This window comes from Anticarsia gemmatalis, chromosome 2, assembly GCF_050436995.1.
Source record: "Anticarsia gemmatalis isolate Benzon Research Colony breed Stoneville strain chromosome 2, ilAntGemm2 primary, whole genome shotgun sequence".
NCBI lineage: Eukaryota > Metazoa > Arthropoda > Insecta > Lepidoptera > Erebidae > Anticarsia > Anticarsia gemmatalis.
Genome location: NC_134746.1, coordinates 11,167,727 through 11,191,256, shown reverse-complemented (window position 1 = coordinate 11,191,256; position 23,530 = coordinate 11,167,727). Strand labels below are relative to the sequence as shown.

Below are 23,530 nucleotides of genomic sequence, written 5' to 3'. Positions count from 1 at the left end.
ATAATATTTATATTTGAAAAAACTTATACAAATTGTTAGTTTACAGTAAATTAAAGACACGTAAAGGATTTTTTTGTTAGCGTGCCCAATATACACTAATTGTTACTATGAAATAAAATATATCTTGTAAAGATTTTGCTTTTTTTACATGGACTAAACAGTTATATCTAGCAGCGGCCTTATATTGATACCAAACGATCTTGAAGTGCAAATATATTGGGATACAAATTGATTGAATGTCTTTCGATAATCAAGACTACATAAATGTTTTTCATACAATTGATATCTATGAAGGTCGTGTGCCCATTTTATTAAAAAAACACTTAATAACATACGTTAATATATCTTAGGAACGATTCTCTACTACTATCGAATATCGACAAGCGGCTAGTTATCGAGAACTTTGTTATAAGAACGCCTAAAAAAGCGCCTCTAGCGGGTACCCTAGGAACTAATACATAAGCCAGTACATTTTAAAAATGTCAAAATCTCGACACTCGATAGTACCGAGTAGAAAACATCGTGCTACTTATCTATTAGGGAATAAACATCGTTATGAACGATACTTTAAAGAAAGTAAGATTGAAAGCTGTTGTTTATCATGGACTTTCCAAAGTGTTGACGATTGATAACTAAGTGTTTCTGATATCTAATTAACTATTATCATTGCGTGACGTATATGTATTACGTAGTACATATTTATTAATATACTATCGAATTTAAATCACATTTTTTATTTATAGATGTTTTTTTCTATTCGTATATATCATAATTAATAAATCACGTCTATATGATAAATGTAACTGATTAGTTGCAAAACTATAATCTATGTGATCCATTAAATTAATCATGTTTCGACCATCGATCATTTAAAAATATTTAATCTTAGCGAAAAGGGCTTTCAGTAATCGCTCTAATTAGTGTCATAAATTATAAGTCATTGTGATTTGTGTTTTTACGGTACAAAGGTAAATAGGCAAAAGCAAAATACATAATAATATGTCGATCTTTAGAAAGATACTATCTATTTTGTAGAGCGATATCTCTGTTGCACCATACAATTAGAGTTTTTTGTCAAATAGGTACCTGATGGCCTATATTTCTTTTTCTATTTCATCATCCGTTATCATTAATTGAAGAATGATTTTGACTTTTTTGACTCATAATGTTTTGAAAATCTGACTGTTTTGAAAAATAAGTCATACTTATCTCTTGAATATTTTTGCCGGTTTCATTACGCTATCCGATCATTAAAGTGGTTGTAAATATTCGTTATCCTTTTACTAAGCTAACCGATGCCTATCTGAAGCTAGTAAAACAAGCCGTAAAACTTATTTAATTTATAGTAGCAATATTTTAGTCGTTGTAGTTTGACACTGAACTTTTGGTTAGATATTTAAATAGATTTTATAACAACTCCTAATAATTACGACCTGTCATTTATAACACTGGTAGAAGCCAAAATCTATTTAAGCTTACAACGAGATTTTGAGATAGTCGCGCGAATTTGATGCGTGGGACGGAGATAATAAGATAAGCTGTATTATCAAACATGTACAAATGTACGAACTATAATTATATTAACAAACAATCGCAGGTTTATAGAACCCTTTTTTATCAACTGCTGATTTTCCAAGAATTTGAAGGCAAAAACCTAAAATTACGCTCAAAATAAGTGAGTTTAGTTCCTTCAAAGTGTGACTTCAGCTGTAATTACTACAAAAATAATATAATAAGCGATATAATGATGTGTTTACGGGATTGTTCTTGGTAATGTTGGCTAATTAATGTTTGTTGGGAATCCCAGTGCACCGTGATCAGTGCTCACTGACCGCTGTCGAGATAATATCTTTTATTTTAAGATGATAGGTGTTTTTTGTAATTGCTCGCGGATTAAGAAAGGATTAACTACTTAATTAGACAAACAAAAAGTGCTGAATTGCTGTTTATCTAGTTCTATTTCTAGAAACGTCTGAAGTTATATAATTTTAAAGCTTTTGGAACTAAAATCTGATCATTTTATGCGTAGTATTTCGATTTCGAATTTGAAATTAGCTCATTGAAATTCGAGAACCATGTTTTCCTTATTAAAGGTACAAATATAGAGTACAATTATCTGAAATTGATTTACATTACAGCTATTAATACCTTGACCAATTATTAGTTTATTTTAGTACTAAATAATCGCAAGGCCCTACATTAATGGCTTCGCATTAACAAATGTTATTTGAAGTGGTATTCAATGCATCCCTCTTCATAGATAAAATAAATGTAGCACCGACTGTTACAGTTTAAATTGAAATAACTCATTTGAATTAGTTCAGTGATGATTGAAAACATTAGCTGATATCTATAATGGTGTGTGGTTATTGTTGTAATAATGAACAATATCTTATTGAAAATATTGATATTGGTAATGTGTCGGAAAAATCTGAACCCGTATTGAGTCAGGTTTATCGCAGTGTTGAAGGTAATTTATTTTATGAATATGTCTCAAACTTCTCGAGAGATTAGAGTACAACACCTTTATAGAGACCCTTGTATTTAAGGTTTACGAAGGTGGAGAAATACAAAATTCAGAAATTAGAATATAGTTGACCCACAGCCTCATGCAGCTGAGGTGGCCTGTTTGATATAGATTTTTTTGCAAATACTCTCAAATTCTTTATTATCTAGATAACATGTGCATGCCAAGACTCTCTACTAAGTTGGCAGACCACAGATATCCGTCATTGTATTTTTTTTCTATACTTTATGTCCAATAGTTTTCTCTATCGCAAACAATGATCATCAATTACGTATCAAAAGAAAGTCCAAGTCTATCATTAGACAGATACAAAGTCTTAGTAAAGTCTAGAATTTATTTTGACATGTCTACTTTCTCCGACCACAAAACTCTATAATAATAATTTAATAATCCAATGAGCGCGTGATTTCCGTGATTACATCCTGAATTTTAAAAGTATTAAGCATTGCAATTTAGTATAATTTAAAACTGGCACGATTTTTATGAAGACTATTTATTACTTTACCTACTTATTATAGAAATTATCGCTAAGCAATCATAATATATCAAATCTTATAATTTTAATTTCAATAAAAATCTCTTACCTTAATATAGAGCCGAGTACAAAAATGTAGTGTATTTACAGATCTAGAAAGCGCTGTGGTCGTTCCTCCAGAGGGCGAAGCTCCTGCGGCGGCTGCGCCTCCTCGCGCCAAGGGCCTCTTGGGTAAGCGTCATGCATGGCATGAGGGGCTTACACTGAGCACTATAATTACTATGTATTTTTTTTTACTGTGACGTCTATGGTTTCACGATACACTTTTTTCTATTATGGATGCCAAATGACGACTTTTCGAATTTGAAATTGGAATATGTTTTTTTTTTATTAGGTAAATGGCATGACAAACCCATTTTAAGCAGCATGGGTTAAATCACATTGGTACCTTTCATTCACAATATTAATTTTTGGTAAAACAAGGCTTTTCATGTCATGTCTGTCGCTTGCACGTCACTATGTTTATTTTATTTGGTATATTTTATATGTTATATTGTTGGCACAGATGGTGTATCGCACATCGTATTTAGATAAAATGTTTCTTGTATTTTTTAAATATGGTTTTATCATCACGTTGAAGGTAAAGGGTATGTGTAGTTGTGTATGTGGGAATTTATAAAATATCTTCAATTGTTTTTTACTTGATATTATTCTTGAATAGTTGAATCTTCTGATTTTAATTCGTCCTTAACTAGCTGATGATTATTATCCTTGTTTACCAAGTACAAAGTTAATTAAGTTCTAATCAAACAACAACATTTTATGGCAAAATTACTTAGAAATCTTCATAACACGCGAATATTGCTTTAATAATATGCATCGGTAATTTCCTATTCTAGACGATTACTACGAGATATTAATGAAACCATTTTACGCACGATATGAATTTTGCACATACCTGCATTAAAATAATTCATTCTCTTGCAAAATCCATCAAAAACGGTCTATCATATTCGTTTTCATTTTCACATTAAGATACTATGTTCATTGTTAAGGCATGTCGTAACTTACCATGGGTCGTTTTAACAATATATTATTAAGTTTCACTCACATATACTGACGGCATTCATCCGGTAAATGCAGTAGTAAGAGTTCAATCCTTACTTGACATATCGTGAGAAATAGTCCAATACTCGGCCCTAGAGTACATTGACCCCGTAGATCGGTCGTTATATTGACTTTACAAAAAAAATCATTGGTCGATCGTTATTTTGGACTAGTACGATGTTTCGTGTGAGATACAGCCTTGGCCAAAAGTATTAGGCACCCTAAAAATTACTGCATATTTCAAGATTACAGAGAAATAAAACTAATTGTAATGATTAAAGTACTTTATTTCCATTAGAACATTATAAAAACACCAATACTTTGTTGAGTCATCCTTTGATTTTATGACAGCAGCATCTCTGTGGTCATACTACGTACAAGTTTCGTACAATCCCCTGTTGAAAAAGCATCCCATTTTTGCACTAACGCGTTTTTTGAAGCAGTTTTTGATGTTTTCGAGTGTTCTGTTATTTTTTCTTCTTAAAATACGTCACAAATGCTTAATAGGGCTTAAGTCCAGGGACTGGACAAGCCATTCCAACGGATCAATACAATTATCAGTAAACAAGCGCAATGTGGTGGCTGACTTGTGATACAAAGCTTTGCCTTGATGGAATTTCACCATTTAGGTTAGTGTCACAAAAAAACCCCAAAGCGAAGGTACGAGAGCAGTTTCCAGGACATTAATGTACTTTTCGCTTTTTATGCGAGTTTTGCAATTGAACATTTGGCCGACTCCATCAGCAGCCATTCAACCCCAAATCATTACACTGTCTGCGCCGTGTTTTATGCGTGGGACTACGCAATCTAGGTGATAATCTTCACCTCTGCGTCGCCTCACGAACGCCACACCTGGTGTTTAAAATACCTGTAAATTAGAAAAAAAATCACACATTACAAACCCTTATAACATTTAAGATTGCAGACTAGCATTACATTGATCGTTGTTATTGTGTTATAGACTGAATTAGTAAAACTAACCTCAAGTTGGAATTCATCACACCACAGCACATTAGACCAATCCTCCTCCGTGAAATGTTGGTGTCTCAGAGCCCACTCAAGTCGTTTTCTTTTGTCGCCTCCTGAAAGCCACGGCTGCTTCCTGGCTTTGCAACCTTTTAAGCCTTCTTCTACCAGCCTCTGTCTTGCAGTTCGAGTGCTTATCGGGTTTCCAATCTCTTCAGTTAAAGCGGCAGCGAGCTTCAAAGAAGTTTTTTTTCTGTATTTTACAGACCCACAGATAAGTTTCCTTTTCTGACGGCTAGTAGGCACTCGTTTTCTGCCTGTTCTTGGTTTATTTGTGTGAATGCTAGTCTCAGCGAATCGTTTAATAGCTGATGGCACTGAACACCACGAACATTTCACCAACTGTGCGATATCTTTCTGATTCTTACCTTGCTCATGGAAAAGTTGAAATTAACACGATTTTTAAAACTAATTTCGTTTGTTTTTGGCATTTTCAAATACATTTCTTCTCGCTTTAATCACAAAACCACAAATATTCTAGCTTTAAGCTTAGACTTTCAAATGCAGACTGACAAAACATCAAAAACAAAGTAGTAAGAAATTATGATATTTTGTCATTGTTGCACCAGTTGTTAATCGACCACTAAAATTTGCCACTCATTGTTTTTTATAGTGATTTAAGACACCAAGATCAATTTTCAATAGAATATTTATTAATTATTAAAATAGCACAAGTGTGTAGTAACTTTATTGGGGGTGCCTAATACTTCTGGCCAAGGCTGTATAATGCAATTTGAACTGCAGGAATTAAGATGACCCGAAACACGCTAGCGAAGTGTGCACGCAAGACATGTGGATACGTGCATAACATAAAAAAATTTACCTATACATAGACATATGTATACAGAATTTAAGTTTTATCCAATTTATTATTATTTATAATGTTGTATGAAGAGAGATACTGTCCGACCCACCCGTAAAATGTGTTAATACCTACTTCCACAACGTTCTCGAAAAGAAAAACTGTGAAATTATCTATAGGTAGTCCTGTTTCTTCTCATTCACGTTTGAGGAAATTATAAATGTCCGCCACATTGTGGAATAATTGTATAGCAAAACTTGTCTTTATAAATGTCTATTGGAGGTATCTGTTATGATTTATACAAATGGCATGTAAAGATCGCATGCGGCTGCGCATTTAAAACAATGATATCACTGGGAATACACGATAATAATCAGATATGTTATTAAAATAAAGACAAACAGACTACCATAACTAGATATTTTCACTGTATCTCTCAATTCTCTCACTCTAGGTTTGTTTAATTCAGGCGCGGCGATGTCGAGCGGTATTTTTCCCGAACATTAATTTACATATTATATCCGATTTCACCGCACTGCTGGACCTATTTATGCCCATCCGAAAAAATGGAAACATCATATGCAAATAAAAAGTAATACTAAAACAGAGATTTTCAGAGACTTATCAACAAAAAGATTTACGAATAATATCTCTTTAGTGTTTTAATAGTGAATATTATATGCAATGCATATTAAAACAGTTTTCTTTTTAAATGTCAACTTTGTTTACATAACATTTAGCATTAAATAACAATATTATTCATGTGTAATTCTATAACATATTCCTAATATATGCGGTGCAGGTGGCTGTATAATGCAGTGTCTGCGTATGATTTAAGAGCTGCGCAGTAGATTTACACGCGATTCTCTTTGGGTTCATGCTAAATTAATTATTTAGATAGCGGATTAATAATTGTTGTTTAACAGATTATCTATACTAATATTATAAAGCTGGAGAGTTTGTTTGTTTGTTTGAACGCGCTAATCTCAGGAACTACGGGTTCGAATTGAAAAAATCTTTTTGTGTTGAATAGACCATTTATCGAGGAAGGCTTTAGGCTATATAAAATCACGCTACGGCCATTAGGAGCGGAGTAGCAACTCTTTGTTGTTTTCTCTCTTATGTGACGCAAGCGAAGTTGCGCGAGTCAGCTAGTTGATAATATAAAGAAGCTAGATAACATTTATGAGACTGGCGATTCATTTGTATTGTAAGTTTTATTATGATTTACAAGTTAGAAGGGAAAGTCATTTGAATAGGCTCGCCCCTTATTACGTGGGACTTGTATTGTATGAGAGTGCATTTCGCTAAACCTCGGGTATAACAAGTGCGATATATACAGGTTTTTACTCATAAAAAGGAAGTTTGTATAAAAGATTTCTAGAAATTGTGGCGCTTGCTTGCTTTGGCTTACGAAACCTAAAGTCTTAAAGTAATAGATGAAAACAATATTTAAATAGATCATTATAACTTATCCTATATTTAACGTGAGTAAGAAGGTGTTTTCTTTTGAGTCAAAGGTATGTCGGTACTCAAAGGGCTCAAGCTCTCAATCAGTGCATTCGACGTACTACTACTAAGTACGTATAAAAAACCTCTTCATAATTTGTAGTGTCGTACTTTACAGTATCTTTACCACACTCGTACTCTAAGTTGATCAACTACTGTTCCACTTCAAGTGATATAATCCAGCCACTTAAAAAAGTAATAAACACTTATTAATTTCTTCAAAACTACCTACAGATTACAATCGATTAGATTGTATCTACAGTTCAAGCGTTTTGCGAACAATTAAACTTTTAACATTCCTTTTTACGGAAGTATTGATCATTAATTTTTTAATAAGTTTCACGGCAGTTTAATTTAAGCTTTAAAATGTTATGATTACAGTTCAATTTGCTTTGTTACTCTATTTTTTATTTATGGGTTGAGTGAAAGGATGCGTCTGCTATGTAAGGCTCCCTTTTACTTGAATTATTATGTTACCTATGCCTTGTGTAATATCTTACGTCATAAGATATGGTTCAATGAAAAGGAATGTAGATGCAGTTTGTTTTGAAAACTAGACCATTTGTTTTAGTATTGTTCATTGGTGATCGATATTCGAAGAATTCCTTTGATTTGACGTTGGCATTATAACCGTAAAAGCAAAACAATTGTTTGACTTATTTATCTCAACATAAACTCAACATTTTTGTAGATAAATTTTTAGTGTTTGTTCCTTAATCAAATAATTCAGGCAATTCAATTGTAATCTCATTACTCAGCGACTTTTTTTATATCAATATAAACATCTTAATCACCCTTATCTTTAATGTATACACATTCCTCTGTCGTTTTATCTTTTTAAAGATCAAATTCTCTATTCCAGCTGTGACATCAAAGCCTAATTCTTACGCCATGACATAAGAGGCATCATCCACTTAAATTCACCCAGGAACAGACCGTTTATCCAAAACTATTTTTATTCTAAGAACATAATCATTGAATCAAGGCAATTGTCCTGCGGGTCACTGTTTATAAATAGCGAAGGAAACAGTGGGATCATACGCCTCCCACGGTGACAAACCCAATTGTGTTATACTGGTACATGTTAACCGAATTTAGTCCAGTACATCCTTGTAGACCACCCACGTTTGTTTTGTTTTCGTTTGTGAGTGTATCCTAGGATAAAGAATCCAGATATTTATGTACAGAAGACGAATTAGTAGACATAGTTAACGGCGTTAAAAACAAACACAAATATTTGTGAAAAAGTTACAAATTATGAAAAAAGATTTTAAAAAGTTATAATAAAAATATCAAAGACAATTGATGACATGTGAAATTCGAACGTTTTTAAAAAAGAATCCTCTAAAAGTCCTCAAAAGTGGCCAGTAGTTACACCGCGTGGATTATCGTTTCGTCACAGTATTTGGCACAAGTCGATGTGACAGGCATCTCTAAAGGTTACTGATTGAAGTCGTCGTTATGGCCCACGGTTTTAGATCAGTTATATTTAGTTGAACACAGTTAGATAATGTGTTTATGTCACATAACTACGGTTGGATCTTCATCGTTTCCGTCGCTTTGTTCCGTAAACATATCAAATGACTTTGAAGATTATGCCGTGTCGATTCCTTGTTTATGGTTTCTTAGACTCTATATTTGTAAAATAAAAAAGTATGTTATTCGTTCGGAAGCGTGGGAAAGTTTAAAGAACACGAAATGTTATACATAAAGAAATTTAAATAAATTGGACTGCAATTTGAAAGATTTTGCGAAGAAACGATTTACGAGCTTGAGTTTAAATATGCCTGAAGGCGATGGGTTTACGTGTCAATAATGATGTCCGACACTTTAAAATAAGGTATAATCATTAGTTGTTTCAGATATAATATGAATTGATTTAAACCCGACAAAAGGGTCTCTATAAATCTAACTATTTCCAATTCTTTATGTAGTTTTCTTGATTGAAGCATTTCTTTTGTTTTCTAAAACATCATGAATCATAACTAGAAACCTACACGCGTGTCTAAAAACATTATTCTTATACTTTATCAATCCAAGACGACATTAACTTGACAGACGTCATAACGGTAAATACTCGAAACATTTAATTACGAGTATTGAGAGTTGAATATAGTGGCACAGAGCACAAAAAAAAACAGACACACTGTCTTATTCTACTAATATTATAAATGCGCAAGTCCTTCTGTTTATCTGTCCCAAATTTAGGCAAAACTAGTGAAGCATTTTTGATGAAATTTAGCATAGAGATAGCTAAAGACCTAGGATTAATCATAGGCTACTTATTAATGTAAACATCATGCCGTAGGCTGTTGCATTGGGAGATGAAACAGAACACAAGAGAAAACCCGCGGGTCAGCCTGTCATATAAGTAAAAACACTTGACTTGATGTACAACAGTTCACAAATGTAGGACGATGCCCCGCCGTACATCGCTGTATGCGTAGGAGTTGCTTAAAGAGGATTTTTCTTGATCCTTTATTAGATATTCGGAGCTTGACAGCTTGTATCCTTTATGATTCGATACCCTACTTAAAAAAAAAGTATATTTTCAAATATTTTTAAACCCATTCTTTGTTCACAAACATGGATGTAACACGCGTAAAGGCGTTTTTGTACTACTATTATAGTTTTTGTAATAGGAAGAGTTTTGTTTGCATACTTTTTGCTGAAATTCTATAACTTACGTTCAATGACATTGCTTGATTTTCAATCGTAATCGCCAAGTTTTATGCTGTAAAAAAGTATTTTTATGAATAATAAATCCTTTAATGACCTATCTGAAAAGTCTAATCTTTTTATCCATTTATCTACAGCTTCTAAAATTATCATAATGCTCTACATAGATTAATTAATATTAGGTAAAGTACCTATACCTACTAGGTATATAGCTATTTTCTATAATATAAGAATCGTTGTGTAGATTTTGCAATGACAAGCAAAATTACGTGTAAACAGTCACAGTTTTAATTGTACTTTTATAAAAGTATCATATGTATAATTGTACTAATCAACAACAAATATACAGTTGATATAAAATTGCGTTGTTATTATAAAACTAGTCATTTAAACATTTTCATTAAAAAATGCTGTAGAATACGTGATATTTTTCTGCTTTTAACTTTACGAGAATCAAAACATAGAATTTTCCTCAGGTTTTCCCATACAAATGTAGCTCTAGTTTATTTTCACACAGTAGTCACAATCGTTAGTTTTTTCTCAGGCTATCATTTACTTATACAACGCGTCAATACGTTATAAACTAATTATAGTTTTTTTAAGTCGTTTAGGTGACTAATGAGAGCATTAGTTAGGCTATGTTTACATGATAAAATGTTGTAAATATACAGTTATTGTTAGATGATGTTTTTTATATAAGTTTCGGAAGTAACCTATGCCTTCGAACACTTACATACATTTAATAATGGTGAAGAAGTGCAAGTTCGAGGTGATAAGATAATATTCGTCTTTTAACTGTCCGATTTCGAACCCCATATTTTTAATTGAATATATTCTGATAACGCTTTCCCTCGCGACTGGGTAGACGGATTTCGCCGCAAATAGGACACATTTTGGAAATAACGGGGAACTAGAATAGTTAAAGGAGCAAGAGAAACGCTCGCTTATTTTAAGCTAAACGAAGCCTTAGTAAAAGGCAATAAAATAACCAGTTTGAACTTCACATCTAGATGTTTATGATATCTATATCTGCCGGAAAAGAAAGTCGTTTTAATTTTGTATGAAAAAAATATAAACATTCACTTACTCAATTAGCTATGTTAGTTCTTTAAGATGTTGACATTATTATTGATTTTTATTGATTCACAAAAGATTTATAATGACTTGCTAATGAATTACGACCGCTAATTTATGCCACAGAAGTATTCTTAGTTATATGTTTTACAATAATAAAGTTTTGTATATTTGTATTCGATTAAAATCAGGAAAAACTTGAACAACCACATTTAGATTTCTAATTTAGTTGTAGATTGTATCGGGAGTTAATTTTTACGTGTTAGATCGATAATGAAGTTATTGATAGATTGTTATCGAACAAATATAAGCGCATGTGCAATAAAATACAAAGAGACTTGTTTACAAAATTTCGAAAAGGGCGTAAGTCTTATGTCTTGTCATATAAGATACGTCTTTTCGAAATTTCATAGAACTCACATTAACAATGATTTTGATATGTCTCTTGTAAAGTTTAGTGATAATGTTCTGGAAGATTCCTAAACAAATTGTAGATAATTTTCTTAGTATTTTGGCATAACGTCACCCGTTTGTTAGTAGTCTTGAGACAAATTGTCTTCAGCACGAAATATCTGAGTTCTTGATATGATCTATGTTTAAACTTTCTTGAAAATCATTATAGAGACGATTGTCACCGTTTAGTGGAAGCCCATGTGGGCCATTGTTTGACCTTGTGACTCAAACACGTGGAAAGTACAACTCTGCCGTCTGCCAAGACTAATCGGACACTACGATCGAAAGGAAACAGAAACAACATTATATTGTCACTTGTTAAATTACATGCCGTGCTATTTTGAACTTTACCTATATAGCATTAGGGTGTGGTGGCCTGTGGTGAATTGTAAAGTTATCTTTGTAAGGTTTCAAAAATTTTCAACAGTTTTTGTTTCGTTTTGTGCGGAATAAACCGAACGGGTCGCATTCTTAGAAGTTATTTATTAAAAATAGTATGACGAGCAAATGTATTTTTTTTGGGGAAAATAAATGTAATATCTTGTTTATTTACGTCTTTAAGGAAAAATATCTAAACATGCCTAGAGTCTAAGTGATTCTCTAGGAAACTGTTTATATGTTTGATGACCCTAATAAGGTGCAGGAGACATTTCAATAAAGCTTATCCTTAAAGTGTACCTAGATTTTAAATAAAAATTCGCGGCGGAATTTTAAATAAAAATTCAGTTATTTATATGCCATCTTAATTATCAAACTCATCTTATTTTGAAAGTAGAGTAGGTATCAAAAAGCTATACCCCTATTAGTCACTGGTGCACCTAATAATAGTCGGACAACTAAGCACATTAAGATTCTCCGTTAATTTATAAACCTCCTGTACCAAATGATGAACAAAAACAACTACGCATCTTATACAGGATGCTACACCACAGTCTCAATAATTTGTCATTGTTTTAGTTTTTTAGAGGCTCTTTGTTCGGCCGGTATCGACTTCTGAATCGTAATGGCATGGTAATGAGAGGGTCAACGCCTGTTATTTGCCTCTCAGATGTTGCATTGTGTTATATAAATGTTGTCTCAAAATCTGAACATTGTATCTCTCTAATTTAGTTCGTGTTCAACTAATCATACGTTTTAGTTGCACCCACGCGATTATGTAACTTATTGCTTTTCTATTTTAAAAGTTAATTACAGAAACTCTAGTCTTTTATTGTCTTTTCAAGCAATTATCGCAGTTTGTTCAAATTATACGTTACTTCTCTTGTTTCTAAATACTAAGATTCTCTGGTCACACATTTAGTGAAGCGTATTTTCCTGTACGAATTCGCCGAACGTGCATCGAATCGGTGCCATTGAGATTCGCCATACACAACTTCCACGCCAAGTGTCAGGTATTATTATAACGCGTGGTAATTCACGGCGCATCCTGTCATATAAACAATATTTATAACAAATAAGCGGTTGACATGTAGATAATAGCTCAATTTTCCCCGCTGGGTGTATGCATACGTGTAGCCGGTACAGTAGGAAATTATCGTGTTGTTATTCCGCGCGTGTCGCGTTGCCGTTGTATACAGATGTACGACGGACGCCGAATGTTTCATTACACCGGCTGGTTTGAGTTATAGACGGTAGCGAGGATGAAAGCGGGAGAGGTAGCGAGCTTATAAGCGGTAGCGGGAGTTGAGAAAAAATTAAAAGTTAGGTGCAGCGCAGACGGCACACTTTTTGTGCGATCGAGTCTGTGTACTAATGTGGTAAAGTCTATTAGAAACTTAAACTTACCGTATTTTGTTTTTTCTTTAGACTCATGATGTCCAAACAGGAGCGGAATAAACAATACAGCACACTTCATCCCACATTTTTCTTTTTAAATGTCTTTCTATTTTCACAGACTAAAAAGTGCGTCACGGATAGTCTGTCGTCTGCGCTGCACCCTAGAATCTTGTTTTCTCTGTTTTATAGAAATATTCAACTATAATTAACGACATTTGCTATGCGAAAATAGGACTGGCGTTTCACTTGTTTTATAAAATTTTACATTGAAAGTTGTTCATAGGATTTCGATTGAAATGGAATAAAGCATCGCTCGTGTACAATAATAGTAGCTTAGTAAGGTATTACAATAAAAGAAAGTACACTAATAAGCAGGTTCGCATAATCTATAGACTTATGAAAGTCATAGTTTCCCATAAAGTCCAACTTTCCTTATAAGATAGTAGTAGGAAATAATATGTATTATATCATAATTTTTTGATTAACCATATGAATAGAAAAGAAAGGGTGTTTATTTTTTAACGTACGTATCTTCAAAAGTATTAAAAGTTAAGTACCAAGTCCTCCTAAACAAAATTATAATAAAATACCCGCTTTGAATATCTCTGTCGCTATTAACTTGCGCCAGCCGTCATACCCAAGGCTACGCAGCTTCGTTCGACACGCGCTGCCACTGCCAACCGTGAAGGTTTAGGTTACCAACACAACCTGCGCCGGTACTGCTGCTTCAACGATACTGCTAACTACCGATACCGCATGATTTATTGATATAAAGATGTAAGGCAAATTAGGAATATTCACGATTTAATTTATATAAATAAATAATAAAAAAACCTGAAATAAGATAAACTATCCTATTTATAGGACGAAATAGGAGAACTTGTGTAATCCAATGCAAAATTATAACGATTAGAGAAAACGGGGGTAACTTATTACATTCCGGGATAACTTCTATTTGTTCCTGGGAAAATCGAAACATTTCATTTTTCTTTACAATACTTATCTGTGGTTTCCTACCACTTACTTAAGTTTAGTACTAGGACTGTACTGTAGGTGCATCAAAATAATTGTCCAAATGTTATGTGGGATCAGCATTGTACGTGAGGTCTCCTCACATTACGAACTATTGACGTAATTACACGAACAAAACAACATCCGTATAATTGGACATATATTTTTATATACAGTAGCAACTATATTATATAATAAAGTATGTAAGTATGTATGTGCAAATTCGAATGGTTAGCGCACCGGAGCGCGGGCGCGTGCGCCGTTCATTGTCATGGTCGAGATGCTTCGACTGCGCACGATCAACGTTTATTTGTTACAAACAACTTTGTACAAAAATAAATACCTTAAAAAACAATTATGTATTTCTTATAATGTCACGGTTATTAAAAATAAATTGACAGTAAAACGAGTTTCGGTGAAGAAAGTTTCACCCGTTGAACGAACGGTAATCCTACCAGATAAGTGATTATAATTGAGATAGGATGTCTGTAATTATGATATTAGAAGTAGATTCTAGAAGTTTCTATGTTTAACATACTTGGCGTGGTTAGGAAGGAATTGGAAAGCGTGTGTTTATCATACCTGACGGACTGATCACTTACGATATATAGATAGCTGAGAATAAACGAGTTGTATCCTTTAAAAAATTGGCACGTAGCCTATTCACAGCCGTATACTTGAGGTTATTCATTAATCAAATAACCTCAGAAATATGAATTTCCTTCCTCATATTCCTGTCTCCATAAGCATCGTTTTCCTTGATTGCACTTCCTCAGTTTTCAAGATTATCATCTTATCCCCTAGCTAATTTATTTATTCATAAAATTATTATAAAGGAAAATGTCGATGTTTTACGTCAATAAGATTTTTTTATTTTGAAATAAAGATGATTATGATTATGTTGTAGCATACCTCGGTAAATAATAATGATCAGTCTAATCTGTAACTAAAAGTTCGATCCCAATTATTGGTATTATACAAGTCACCAAGTGCCTTTAACACAAGGTTAGCCAGTAATAAAAAAAAACTTAAAAAAAATAAACTTGTTACTCCTTATCTGATCTGCCAAGTACGCATTGAACTCGTTTTAGGGCTTATGTGGTTAGTTACAATTCGCGTAACGAATTTGGACAATATGTACTTATATTATACAAAATACATACATAAATGAAATCACGTTTTGTTCCCATAGGAGTGGACAGAAGCCAAAAAACCGCCAATACGATCCTTTGAAAGTTTCAAACTATACAAAAAAACCTATTCCTAGTAAGTTTTTTTTACATAGTCCCGGAAGTATTTTTATATTACAAGTTAATTTAATGTTAAAATGACGATTTAACAAGTAGTTAATTCCATCGGTTACAATTCACAGGCGTCTGACATTTAATTTGTCAAGTTAGCGTGTTCCCGCCAGTGTCATTGTCACGGTCGGCCATGTTTTCCTCACATTTATTTACACAATAATTTACAGCACTTATTTCAGCAGTATGACCGAATAATTTGTAACTAACGTGGAATTTCAGACGACGATAATAAGAAAAGGTGACTCTATTTTACTAGTGCCAAAATAAACACATAATCGTGACTTTTCAGTGGAATTTTCATTCAGTTTGTTTACAGGTCGTTAATGCGTTTTACTCATTCTTATTTCAAGATAAAAATACGCAGCTTTAATTAAAACAAGACTTGTTTTTATCTCTCGTTGCAATTTCATTAAGAAGAGAGAATATTTTCTTTGCCAGATAACCTGAATAGTCTAATCTTGTATGCATAATACGGTAGACATTAAAAACATTAGCACTTATCTGTCCGCTATAAAAACACAGGCATGGCGACAAAGCGACAATAAATTTTCTGATTTAAATTACATTATTCATATGACTTTTACGACTGACCATAAATTGTTACAATGCTTGTTTCACTATGATAACTTGATAAGTATACTATTAAGTATAGTAAATCAAAGCAATAAAAATGAGTATGTGTAATCTATAATTTAACTATAACAAGTGTGTGAGAGTCATTCTTGAAGGATAAGGCAGTTACACAAATTTATTTTATGAGTACGAGTAAGCAAAGCCATGGCTTCCAGCTGCAACGTGGATGCTCAGTAGTCAAATTATACTTCCCAAGAAACTATATTTTAATTTATATAAAAGTACATAAACACCTCAATTATTACTGCCAATTCTCCTTTAAAGTTATGCTGTGACGTATCTATTCTTAGAACGAACTGCTGTCTCTATTTGCATGTCATCCGATTAAGACACTTGCACACTACATTATTTTTAATTCTCAGGGAACAAGGAACACAGTCGGTCTGTTTTTAAATGTACAACTTGTAGGAAGTTTCATTCTATTGTGTTTTTTCTCTCACGTTGTAATATGAGAATTATGTACCTCCATATAGCTCGGTGTAGTGTGGGTGTACCTTATCAGTGTGTCCATAAAACGATTGATAACGCCAACCCTAATTTAGTACCATAATCATTAGCGAAGTTTGCACTCACAGATTGCCTGAACACTCCATGAGAGTGTCAAGTTCGTGTCCCGAAAAAAGATATTTAAGTAAATATTTAAATATCACGTTAGGAACATTAAATGCTTCATTTCATAACGATTAATATTGATCGATTGATAATATTATTAGAGGAGAACCAAAAACAAAAGTGCCCTATTTTACACACTTAACTTAACGACTTTTTTTAGCGAAAAGCCTCACAGAAAATCAAAGCTTTTTAAAGGTGTAAACTTATTGGGCCAATAGTTGACTAAAATAATTTGAATCACTATAGAACGGAAACAACATTGTAATCTTTATCAATTAATAACCAAACTACGGCTTATGCGCAGTATATGTAAATGTATTCCAACAATCTGTCAAAATCGTTAGCTTCATTGTTTGTGAATCAACTTTAACCTAAACATCGAAACTACCTCTATATATAATATCCTAATACATCAAATAAAGTATTATATAAAAAAGAATCACGCCAAATAGTAATGAAGCCATTAAAATAGAAGCATTTATCATTAGATCTTAATTAGATAAACAATAACTTAATAGCTTTTAACAAAAAATGTGTTTAATAAACACTTGCTTTAATTTTAATTTGACACGAATATCATATTGAGAGGTCAAAGGTCTCTTTTTTGCTGCAATTATTTTTATTTTTATCACATGCAAGATTTCCGTAGAACAATTTATGCTTTGGGAAACACAATAACTTGTAATTAAACCTAAGGTTGGACAAAAACAAGCGAAAAAAATAACAGAAGTAACGTCCAGTGTTTATTTTAAAATACACTGATCGGTGTTTAATGTACTTTTTGTTATATTTTCTGTCTAATCTAAGTTTAATGGCAAAAACAGATATTAAAATTGAAATTATAGTGTATTTATAAAAATGGAATGATCGTGAGTAATGATTGCAGATAAATGATTAGTCAGAGGTTTCTAGTGAAGTGAGTATAAGTTTATTCATAGTGGAATATATCTTGATCAAATTTTCCACTGCATATATCCGTAGGTAAATCCTAGCTTTCACTACTCGTTGTGAAATTAATTTCGCAATTATTTCCTTGTGGCTTTAGATACAACAACAACTGGAATGTACGTGTCTAAGAGACGAACACGCGGACATTAAATATCGGAACCACCAAAGATACAAACATAAATAAAATTTTTTTACAGCCTGAGCTTCGAAGAGCTCTTCAGATACGTCGTCAAAGACGTTGATCGTCTACTTACTGGCACATGACCGGTGTAACAGTCCTTAATTTCTTTAATAAATAAGAGGATTACTGAAAGCAAAATTTTGCAAACTATTTGCCATATTCGTATAGCATGCCAATTTTGTTTGTTTACGCGAAATACGTTAGATAGATACGCATGGGAACATGTCAGATTAATAGTCTGTCGATAAAAATACTACGAGCACGGAAGAGAACCTTTGAACATTACCGACTTTGATAATAGATGCGTATTTATTCAACATTATCTTTATTTATAATAAAAACCAAATCAGAATTTTATTGACAGGTTTTTTGGTATAATATAGCCTTTTTGTAACGTTTTATGTTAATATACCAGTTTTTCTCGGTAATTCAAGCCTATTCAAGATATCTTCTATACCTTATATATATATATTTGAATGCAACGCTAATATTGTGACCTGAACTGACCTCTATTGCAATTGCAAACTTTCAATAGTTTAATTTTGCTTAAATTGAATATTTTTTCGACATAATATGGTTTGCCTAACCCTCCCTGGTTTGGGAAGAGACTTGCTCTGCAGTGGGACAGGCAGGGTTAAAAAGAACCAAAGAAAATGTGTAAGAGTATCTCTTTAACGTTTTATTTAAAGATTTGATAGCGAAAAGTCGCAATGCTATAAAGCAGTCGAAAATTGAAAAAAAATATGTATCATAAAACAAGAGGCTTGAATAAAGGTTTTGAACCTTTCAACTTCCACCTCTTTATGACGTAGAAATCTTTTATGTCCCTATGCTAGTCATAGGGACATAAAAGATTTCTTCATAGGGACATAAAAGAACTTCACTACATTAACTTGGCATTAACAGTCGATGCTGTATAAAATTATGTTAATAATCTAATTAATCAATACACCGGCAGTGGCGACGTGTCGGGTAATACCGGTCCTACTCAGAACTGGCTTAGGTACTGATAGGGAACTAGGAGAGTTCATTCCTATTATAAGCCTACCACAATATAATTATAACTTTTGAGTACGGGAGTATAAATGACTTTATAAAGCATTTTGTATACTTTTTTAAACCCGTAACGGGCTTTTTGAACTCGTTACTGTTAACTGCTGGGCAAGGGTCTCCTTCCAAACAAGAAAAGGCCTTGAATCTGTATTTTGTATGCAAGTAATGAAAAATATAGATACTTAAATAATGTTATCTATCTTAAGTTCATAGTAAATGTGAAAATGCGGAGGCAATTGTTTTCGCATAAGTATTATAAATAAAAAAAGCTATTCGTGCTATTAGCACAGAGGAACCTTTTAATTGTTCATTGCAATTAAAACAATACAGGCTACTTCCTAAGAGCTGTCATAACAACACATTTAAGTACCAAACAATTGCATAAAAAGCGATAGGTATTTATTATTTTTATTAAAGTGTTTGTGCTCACGAAGGTAGCCCAGTTAAATGTTAAATAACTCACTCATAACATGAAAGTAAGGCAATGTAGTAATAGTAGTGCGTAGCTAATATGATTCGATAAAGTTCTTAAATTCATGTAACTATAAGTACTTATAAACATTAATTAATCTATCTTATGTTACTTTCAATCAAGGTCTAAACTATCTGAGAGTGAAAAAGACAATACAATATGTAACTAAACTGATCTAAGGTTACGATAATAGTTAGGTTATTATTCTCTAGAAGGTTTGAAACTCTCCTGCCTACTTTTTACATATGATTCAGATAATTATAACGTGTTAGATGACGTCTTAAAATAAGGATAAAACTATTTCGAACGGCGCCAGTCGGACCCAATGTAACTGTCAAAATTAGATGTGTCATAGTTTTTATTTCTTTCGTCCAAGATACAGTTGATACTGCCTATACATCTAGTACCTCTACCTACAACTTCGTCCGCTTGGATAGATATACACATAGTCATATATATAAAATTATGCTTTTTTACCAGAAACTTCACAATGCCACTTGCTACGATCCTTACTTATACAGGACAGTTACAAGTATTCTATTCCAAAAACTGTATCCAGTCGATTTTGCCTGAAAGACTAATAAACATACATACTCACAATTCGGCTATTGTATTATCAGATAATATAAAGGTCCTCTTACGTCACTAAGGTATCAACGTCACTAAGGTATCAAATCTAAAAAGAGGATTCTAAAATATACCCTTTGAATTCCATTTTCCTTATCCAAATTGTAACCTTGCAATAAAGAATGCATTCAACGGGAATACCCTAACATAAAAAAGACTGGTTCATTTTGTTGTTCATCGCGCGTTGTCATTGGGACGCTGTTTGAACTTTTCTCTTTGGAATATTGATGTCATGACGTAGTCTCGACTACAGTTTAATCAGCTGAGTAGCTTAGCTTAGCTGCTAGCAATTAAAAAAACGAGAAAGTGTGAGTCAGACTAGCGCCCGAAGGGTTCCGTACCATCAAAATAAAAAAAATGTGAAAAGAAAAACAAGTTTATTGGGATACATCATTTGCAAAAATATCAGCTTCCTAGCTATTTCGGTTTATGAGATACAGCCTGATATCAGACAGACAGACAGCGGAGGCTTAGTAATAGGGTTCCGTTTCTACCTTTTACGTACGGAATCCTAAAAACGTCATATAAATTCTCATTTCTTTGTAGTATCAACTTTATCTAGAAAAACGGTGGTATGCAAACTGTGCATGTTTTCTTAAGTGGCAAGAGTACGCGCACTTATCTTCAACACACATTGCAACTACTGAATTTTTAATGCTCCGATAACGTTACTATAAACATTACGTTTTATATCGTATCCTTATAAAATAGAAATTGAAAAATTGATTATCGTAACTAACTCTATGAAACTTTGACTTGAATAAACCTTGGTATAAATATCTGACGTGATGGTTTATAAAATGCTAACAGTTGGTAAATTCTAAATAACGTATTAGTCCATACAATGTTTAAGTATCTAAATCTGTATCAACTAGTCAAAAACTTATACGAAAACTCATAACATTAACAGTTTAACAGAAATCAATATTAAACAGAATAAATTCTATTTGTAAAGAAAACTTGCCACAATTTTCATCAGATGACCTAACTAATAAAAAGTGATAAGAATAATGAATATTCTCGGCAGCCAGTCGTGCACATATCGTAGTATCAGTACGATGAGTTTGCCTTGTCAGAGCCCCTGAAAAACATGTGTAACGTGAACAATGAACACTTGTCACAAGACAAATAATATATGTACTTCATACCTATTAATTCTGAATTTGAAATCAACATAGTTAGTTAAAGTATGACAAAATGGTGGGTTAACCACAGATTCTTAACTTATTGTAATGTAAACAAAGTTGCGAAATATTTGAAGCTTGGGACGCAATTGTTTCTAATTAGATATGCCGTGGAAGCTAGTAGAATTTGATTTTATTTAATACACAGCCTATATCATATTGTTGGTTATAATAACATAGTAAGTACATTAAACTTTTTGCTATAAGTATAACATGTGTATAATTTAATCTATAGATTCAGAATGCATAGAAGCTTTGAGTCAGCAAAAGTTTTCCGTTCACGAAAACCCTATTAATAATAAAACCTTTTTTATAATAAAGCACGATGAATAAGCGAGCTAATGGTCATAATTTAACCGGTCTCCTTATTCCGCACTTTTTTTATTTTCCGCATGCGTGACGTCAAACGCAAGCGGCCAATTCTGCAGTTAATTTGCAAACATCTCAGCGATACACGGTGGAATAAAAAGTGAGGTGCAGCCGCGGCCGGTGTCTGTACTCTGTACCTGTCATCCCGAGCGAGATCGCGCCACACTCGTGTATGTAGCGACAACGAAAGGTAGTCTCACACGCTCGCCTGACGTACCAAAGCCTCCACCACTCAACACTGACGAAAGACGTCGTCTTCGGAATTTTTCAATTACAAATCAAATTACACTTTCACGGTGCTATTTAATTCCAATTTCAAAACTGTGCGGTCTCGGTGAAGTTATAAGGGAACTGAACTCGAAAGTGTTTGAAAAGTTATTTTAACCCACAATATGAAAACGGATTACGCGATGGATGAGATGCAGAAGAGTAAGTTGAATTTTCTGTTATCAAACTATTTACTGAAATAGTGTAAGAACATTGCGGTCCACTGTTATCGTCATTTTATCGTTACGCTGCGCATGCGCATAATATAATACAAACACTTTTACGACTCTACATTTTCGAAATAGAAGTTTTGTACTTAATAATATTTCTTTACTATAATTTAGATTATCTTTATTTCTAATTAAATAGACGGTTATCTCAAGATTAAATTTAATATATCCTGATAATATGAAATACTTAGTAAATATTATGCAGTATTATAATACAAGTGCCGGCAACATCCGCGATCTACATATAACTGTAATAATATATTTTACGAGTATTTCATGACGCTCTACTTTATCCAACTGAACAGTAAACATACTTAATTTTATTACAGTTAATGCGTATAAAATCATTTTCAGATATTCCGTGCGTAGTATGTTTAAAAACAAAATTCATTGAAATACAGTAAAATTTCTCTGACTTTCAGCGCCATAATAAGGAAATAAGTGTTCAAAGTATTTTTCTATTCTTCTCAAATTAGTATATCTACTATTATCTAATTTAACTACATGATTTTTTGATCAATGACGGTTTTATAGAGAAAATATAAGTATACAACTGCAAATTCTTTCACGGAAATTATAATCCGATAACGCTAATAAGTGTACGTTTCTTATACTTTAAATAATCCTTCATTTTACTCAAGATAATCGTTAATTATGTACAAGGCCTACTAACACATATAATGGCAAATAAATCGCGCCATATTAATAACCCACATGATCTGTAGCTGATATATAAAAAGCATTTACGGCGTCCGTTATCACGACTGAGCGAACGCCTATATCATATTCAATCGTAATAATATATTCTGCTTCGGTGATTATTATGCGAAAGAATAAAACATCTGCTTAAAACTGGTTTTATAATGATAATCTAAGTTTTAATAATTAATAATTTCCTTATTATGTAGTTTTATAAATAGATTTGTATTTAGAAAATTCTTGTAAACGTTTTTGGATAATAATGTGAACTTTGACAAATGTAGCGGTGTTTTTATTATTTTTGCAAAACTGTATGTTTTCGTAGCCTTGGAAATGCCTAAATATAGAAGTATAACTAGATTATTTGCAGTAAAAAATAGCGTGGCTGCCTAATTCTTGCGTGCATATAATTTTAGTTTCATATTTCAAACAATCAATAGTGTATTTTCGGCCTAGTTTTCATAATAATATTAGGCACCCACGAAATAATAGGTGGAAAGATCTAGAAAATG

General features: G+C 32.8%; 1 protein-coding gene across 3 annotated transcripts in view; it reads left to right on the top strand.

The window, feature by feature from the left end:
* Positions 1-23,530, top strand: part of Drip (aquaporin homolog protein drip) — a 66,787-nt gene that overhangs the window by 7,079 nt on the left and 36,178 nt on the right. The window contains exon 2 of one of the 3 annotated variants that reach the window (XM_076132349.1): positions 3,153-3,233. The exons of 1 other annotated variant lie outside the window; for it this stretch is intronic. In XM_076132349.1, the coding sequence (XP_075988464.1) occupies positions 3,153-3,233 (81 nt within the window). Of the gene's footprint in view, positions 1-3,152; positions 3,234-21,997; positions 22,252-23,530 lie in introns of those variants that run through there. One more of the 3 variants, XM_076132358.1, reaches the window with a different exon arrangement.